The sequence below is a fragment of the Lontra canadensis genome, unplaced genomic scaffold (assembly GCF_010015895.1).
Source record: "Lontra canadensis isolate GAN:19392208 unplaced genomic scaffold, GSC_riverotter_1.0 scaffold1933, whole genome shotgun sequence".
In the NCBI taxonomy this organism is placed as follows: domain Eukaryota; kingdom Metazoa; phylum Chordata; class Mammalia; order Carnivora; family Mustelidae; genus Lontra; species Lontra canadensis.
In genome coordinates this window covers 1,092-8,230 of record NW_022632917.1, presented here as the reverse complement: position 1 = coordinate 8,230, position 7,139 = coordinate 1,092, and the positions used below count along the sequence as shown (strand labels likewise).

At 52.3% G+C, this 7,139-nt stretch overlaps 1 protein-coding gene across 1 annotated transcript; it reads right to left on the bottom strand.

The window, feature by feature from the left end:
* Positions 1 to 61: 61 nt before the first annotated feature.
* On the bottom strand, positions 62 to 6,929 carry LOC116863632 (polycystic kidney disease and receptor for egg jelly-related protein-like). The gene has a single exon (XM_032851029.1). The coding sequence runs from the start codon at positions 6,927 to 6,929 to the stop codon at positions 66 to 68; it is 6,864 nt and encodes a 2,287-aa protein (XP_032706920.1). The 3' UTR covers positions 62 to 65.
* Between the last annotated feature and the right edge of the window lie 210 nt (positions 6,930 to 7,139).

The window sequence follows — 7,139 nt, the reverse complement described above, 5'->3', positions numbered from 1 at the left end:
ATCCGGAGAAACAACATCGGGGCAGGGGTGGGTGTCTTGCCTGTGGGTCTTGAACCTGTCACTCATCACACAACAAGATAAACCATTTTCTTCCCTTTGATGTTTCTGGTCTTCAGCCCCAGATACCGCCGGCTGTTCTTCTCTGGCTGCCCATACAGCATGTTGACAAAGAACTCTGGTTCATCTTTGTCCCTGGGTTGGAAGGTCAGAAACCTAAACATTGCTCTTAGCTTGTGACACAGATAGGTCATTGCTTCCGCTTCCTCCGATGGTTCCTCATACACGGGCTGCTTCATTTTCTCATAGGTAGACAAAATCACTGCCCGAAATAAGTTGATCAATACGCAGATCATAACCAGCACGAAAGAAGAGAGGAACAGGACCCCCAGAACCCTGTTGTTGGAGAACTCGGTGTTCTGAAACGCTGGAACGCAATAGGAGAATATCGTCTGCATACCATGAATCAGGTTACTGTAGTTCCACTCGTGTTGACCAAACACCAGGGAGCCGATGACCATGAACACAAAAAAGTACACGGACACCACCAGGGCCATGTGGCAGATGCCGGGAAGGGCCGCCTGAATGGCCCTCTGAGCCAGGCGCACATCATAGAAGATTCTGGAATACCTGAGGGTCTTCAAAATGGTCAGAAATAACAGGAAACCCAAAATGATCCTCATGGCGTGATCTACTTGAGAAACTGCATGAAACGGAATGAAGTCCTCAGGGTGCGACAAGTAAAAGCGAATTATGCCAGTGGCCAAGAAGTGCTTCCTAAGGAAGAGCACAATCAGCACAGTAAATATGCATTTTAGAGCAAAGTTGAGCAGATTATACACACTTCTCACGTACGAGGCCCTTTCTTGCATGATGATATAACCCTCATCGACCACATAGGCTAAAAAAAAAATGAGAATGGCCACATACAAGTAGGTTTCGGCGGAAGTCTCCCGGTCGAAATCAGCAAGCGAGAAGGAGTGCACGGATAAGCTCGTGTTCACAACCCCTAACTGAGAAGCCTCGAAAACGACAGAAATGCTACAGAACAGACTGACGTCTGGGTTGAAGGTGGTCAGCTCCAGAATCACGGCCCACGTCTTCTCATCAAGCCACTCGCTGCTCTGGAGTTCCCTGAGCCTCACGGTGGAATTAAAAGGCTGCTGCTCTGGGAAAAAATAGAACGCATAGCCTCCCGACCCGTAGGTGTGTGAGAGTCCGTGGGAGACATACCCCCAGATCTTCTCTGGAGGCTTGTAAGTAAACCCATTGGTATTCTTATCCTCAGGCCTCTTGAGCACGTTGTTCCAAAGGCTAGAGTAGCTTCTGGTGTCTTCCGGGTCAGTGCCATAGCTGGGATGACAATGGATTTCTCTTCCCATGCTGGTTTGGGCAAAGCTGGCAGGCAGGCAGAGTTTCTCGCCAGGTCTTGCCCTCACCTGCCTCAGCAGCGGAAGCCCCAGGATTTTAGAGGAGCTGTCGGGCAGAAAGGCTGGATTCGGGTCGTGGTGGACCAGGGGCACCAGCACGCTGCTCAGCCACCTGTAGATGTCCTCCAGCTTGGTCACCGAGCCGAGATCCACAGAGAACCGATCGCGAACAAACTGGTTATAGTAAGAGCTGTCCGTGTGACGCAGGAGGGCGACGAGCCTCAACAGGAGGGCGAGAAAGATGAAGTGAGTCAGAACGCAGCACAGGAACAGGAAAGCCCTCCTCTTAATTGCCCTCTTCCTCTTGAATATTAGGATTTCGTCTTCGGTGAGGGGCTGGTACATCCTCGATCTTCGGAGCTCCATGATCTGCTCCTGTCGCCTTTGCATTTCTTCTGGGCTCAGTGTGCTCTGTAGCTCGATCTCAGTGTAGCGGAACTGGCTTTCCCATGAAAGGTTTTTACAATACTTGGGCGAACTAGATCTGAAGCCTGACAGAAGTATAATTTTACAAGTTTGCACCAGAAAAACGGACAGACAGAATGAACAAAACGATGCAAAGAGCCAGTCCATTGACTTTTCATAGCCATAGGTCAGCCCATAAAATATGATGAAGAACGAAGACATAATGGACGTGGCGAAAACCAGCAGCCACGCTATATGAAGGCACCATGAAGGCAGAATGAAACTGCTCTTCTCCTTGAGTTCCAGAGTGGGACCCGCATGGGATGGCGGCTCTCCAGAAGGAACATTTTGATTGTTATTTGTGTTTGCGTTACTGGCATTAATGTTTGTTGCCTGGGTGCGCGAGTCCCTGCTCTCTTTCTTCTTAGGCTGGTGCCGCGTCGCAGACAGCGCCTGGGCAGTCTTTTGAAGTCTGGGCCTTTTCCCAGTTGGAGGCTCCAAAGGCCCCTTGATGGATGAGTCCCCTGATTCACGAGCATACCATCTTCTCAGAAATTCCTCCCAGTATAAATTCTCCAGCTCCATGGAAGAAGTCTTCCGGGGAGATACCTTTTCTAGAGTCACACGAGGTTCCCTCTGGGAGTAGGTGAAGAGAAAAATGATCAATATTTGCAGAGGCAGCGTAATTAACACACTTTCCAGTCCTATCATCATTGACCTGACGTAGCTCCCCTCTCCTGAAGCCAAATTTTCTGGTCTGTCGAGATTAAAGAACATAATATTACACAGAAGGGAGGCCATCAGCACTGCCAAACAGCAGGACAGTCTCTGCAGCCGATTGAATGGGCTATCAATGATAGTGGAGAAAATAGAGAACCACAGGTGATCTCTCCCCATCCTGTAAGCTGATTCTATCAGGAAATAGTCCTTTCTGTCGATAGGCTGGTCTGGGTCGGTAACACGAAGTGTTCTGTCCAAAGAGGTGTCAATACAAAGCCATTCCCGGCATAAAAACAGCCAGATGTGTCGGCTGAACAGATTTTCTACCTTGACTCTGCTTAGATACCAGCTGGGGGATTTGCCCTCATTGTTGTGCCACACACGAATGGAATGGATGTCCCCCAAGTCCCTTTTTGTGGTTAGGAGAAAAGTGTTGATGCCTCCACGGTAGAGTGTTGCAAAATACGGATGGCTCAGACAATGCACATCGCTGGCACCTTCCGTTCCCATAAGTTGAATGAAGACATCGGCCCTGGTCCCAGCCCGATAACGGCTTCCTGTAAAAACAGTCACGAGGTAACACACCTTATCATAAGGGTCATTATCAAGTAGAATTATCACATGTTGCCGAAGATACTGATCCATGTCATCCCTGTGCAAGGCCCAGAAAGCTAGGATTATGTACATCAGCATAATGAACAGTACAGTGAAGAGCGTCACAGGGTTATGGGTAACGTTCTTGATGACCTCCAACCGTAGGTCCACAGCATTGGGGAGCACAATCACAATGGCCGTCAAAAAGTGGGTTTGCAGGTGCCTGCTGGCCTGTTTTATTAGATCCAGCTGCCGCCGGACCCTCCTTGTGCTTTGGCAGATGCAGTGCACTCTTAGCCAAGTGGTCCTCTCTCCGAGAACACAGGTGTCTTCTCTCCAGTCGCTCTGGATCCCATACATGTCTAGGCAGTGAGCACTGAAAAGAGCGATTCTCACTAGCTTGTCATTGGCTGTCATGACAAAACGAGGTGCCTGCAGAGCAATGATCAAGGTGCACTCAGACGAGCCGCCTCGCTGAGCTATGACTTGCAGCAGGGACGCTGGAAGGCAAACCACGCGGGCCTCCCTAACGGCACAGGCTGAGTCAAACAGGTCACTCTGGTTGGTCATGGGAGGGATGTCATGGGGCACAAGGAAGGTGGCGACCAGAGCAGTGGGGGTAATTTCACTGCCAGCATACACGAACACCGTGAACAACACGGTCACTTGGGTCACAATGTGGACCAGCAACTCCTTCACTACACTGCTGTCCACCTCAACCCTAAACTCCCCTGTCGTCCTTTTCAAGGACTCATCAGCTCCCCCGGTCTCACTCTCGGGTCCCACTGTGAGGTTAAAAGCTGCAAAGCTCAAGTTTTTTCTGGCGATGTACACTTCTGCTACATCAGGCATGATCTCGACCACGTCGCCGTCAGGCGTGGTCCCTGTCATCCTGAATCCAACCACCTCCGCAGAACAGCTTTCCTGCTCATTCATCCAAGGAAACGGATCATCAGCAAACTCACAAAACATGGTGGAAATCAGGGCATTTTCATGTAAACTGGGAATACTGCTCACATTTAGCATCGGACGAAAATAATTTCGACTGCTTTTCTCATCCCTGAAGATATCGGTAACATCCCACCTTTCAGTTTTCCTGACATACACGTTAAGGCTGGAGGCCGTCATTGCGGTGGTCTCGTTCCCTGGCACTTTACCCTCCAACACTGTGTCTGCTAGTGATTCCAACACATAGAAAGGCTCGTCAACCACTTCATAGCTAACGGTCAGTTTCAAGATATTAGACAAAGTTGTTAATATCCCAGTGCTCACAGTTTCTATTTGTTCAGAGTGAACGTGTGCATCATTCTGTCCAGACTGCTGTAGGGCTCGATTTGCTAGCCAAATCCTCACTGTGGCCAGTTTCTGAGCCATTCGAGTGAATCCGGCGGTCGTCTGGGTTAACTCAGTAACACTCATGACTACCTGGCTAATTTCCACCAAAGTGCTATTGGGAAGAATGAAAGTCTGGTTGACAAGGTATTCCCGGAGTCTGGCTTTGTCAGCTTCCAAACTTAATTCAGGTTTCATGTTATTCAAAACAGAAGCTGCTATATATATTAAATAACCTGCAGGTAGAAATTCCTGGCTGTCAAGCAAAGTAGAGAGCGATGAATTTGGTCCCATGGTGAAATTGAATAAGCGATCGAGCACACCCTTCGCTGAGATTTCATCCGTAGGGGCATGTACGGTCGCGAACAAAGTCGCCTGAGAAAAAGCTCCTAGAGAGTCATACACCTGAACAGATATCTTCATGGCATAATGATTAGCCAACACACCCACAGGGAGAAAGGAAGGGGGCGATGTGGATTCATTCCCCATATACAGGATGGCCCCCAAGGTGTTCTCTTTTACAGAACTGATCTGGCCCAAACCATACAAATCAGAGACTACCATTTTGTATGTAAGAGGGAAGTTCTCATCCTTAAAATTAGAGCACCGGATGACAAACCTGGTAACAAAGGCAACTCCTGTAGCTGGATTAATGCTGCACTCTCCGGTTTCAGGGACATGGTTGATAACAAAGGGGTGCTTCAAGTCCACGTTATGCCCACTCCAACTTGCTAGATGCACAGAAGCCCAAAACTTAGCTTCAGGAAAATCCTTCAAAGCAAAAGCTTTTATAGACAAATGAGCCCCATTCCTCCCTGTTGTGGTGTGTTTCGCCCAATCAAAGTTTACCTCATCCCCCAGAGATGACAGAATCGTCCACTTATATACATCCTGGCTTGTTGAACAAGTTGTGCAATTGAGAAACAAAGAAAATCTGGCTGAAATACCCAAAACGGCATCACAGTTTTCAATACACGAGATGTTTGCTGTGGGAACTGGTCCTTTGAGCACGTGTACCTTTCTATCAACATAGGCTTTCCTATCACCCTTGCGGATCACCATTCTGAAGAAATACACACCTCCACCTTTCAGTGTTCCTGGCTGAAGTGTGAGGACAGGGCCAGGGGCCTCCTTCCAGTTCAGATTAGTCTGCTTTGGGGTGCAGACGCTGTTGCTCATCACTGTGATTTTATATCCCTGGTAGTTTTTCGGATCTGTGGTACAGTACCAAGAAAAGAGGAGTCCCTCCGAAGGGTTGTCCGAATCTGGATCAGACGACCCTGTTCCATCCAGAACCAGCTGATCTGTGAATTTGATTGTTATGTTGGGACCCCCAGGAATAACTGCTTCTAGGTCACTTCTAACGATGCTGACATACATGAAATCTGAGGCTGAGGCCTGAGGCCAATTTCGATTCGCATATACGTCGACTACGAATCTAATCACATACACCCCCCATGTTAAAGATTTTGGAGGGATGTGTAGAAATGTTGGCGCCCTCCCTGATTTTGTGATTGGTATATCCAATGGTCTGTACCACCGGGGCAGATCATTTACCGAGGGCACGGAAAACACCTGCCAGTACGAAACAATTAAGGTGGAGTATGGACAGTTGTACTTGTAGGTGGCATTGAGGGTAGCCTCCATCTTCCTGGTCAGCACCAAGGGTTCATCATCTTTGTTCCTGTTGATCTTCACCATGGTGATCGCACAGGGCTCGTCTGGGGATACCTGGCAGGACACGGAAGACTGGATGGCTTGAGGCCCGTCCGAGCTGACAGCTTCCAGGACAACAGGCGTGGGCCCATCCGTGGGACACTCCGTTTGGGCCACGAAGCCCGCGGAGGGGCGAGGCCCGGCGGCCGGCAGGTCGGAGGTGGAACGGCGGGGGCGCCGAGGGCCGGCGGGCCGCAGCGGCACGAGCCAGAAGGTCCACTCCGGGCGCCCGAGCGCGCGGGGCAGCGCCGTGCTCCACAGCAGGGACAGCCGGCCGCGGCGCGCAGACAGCCGCAGGTGCACGAGCGCGGGCGCGGCGGCCAGGCGCGCGCGCAGCAGGACGCGCAGCAGGACACAGAGCGGGCGCGCGGGGCCGCGGGGCAGGCAGAGGCGGCCGCCACCGGCCAGGATCACGCCGCCGCCAGGGGCCGCGCGGGGCCGCAGTCGGACGCGGGCGCTGCCGGTCGCCTCCCCGAGGCCCGGGGCGGCCCTCCAAACGCGCAGCGCGGCCGCGTCTCCGAGGGCCGTGCTGGGAGTCCGGACGGTTGGCGGGAGGCGGCGGGCCGAGGCGGCATCTGATGGGTGGGGTCCGGACGCGGCGGCTGGGGTCGCCGGGGAGACAGGGATAGCAGCCAGGGCTCTGCCAGGAGCCGTGGGCCCCGGGAGGCGGCCGCGACCCAGGCCCAGGCCCAGGCCCAGGCCCAGGAGGATGAGAAGCAGTGTTCTGGGCCGCATGGTGCTGCCTGACGGGCAACCTGGGAGCCGCGGCTATAGCCGCGGGGTCTGGCTAACCGTCTGGTGTTGTGGGTGGGGGATGTGGGGGGGGGGCGGGGCTTGGGGGGGGGCGCGGGCTGCGGGTCACCACCCTGGAGCATGGAATGGGGTTGGGCTTCCGGGGTCCCCCTCCCTTTCCTGCTCCTGTAGTTCTCCAAGCAGGAGTGCTCA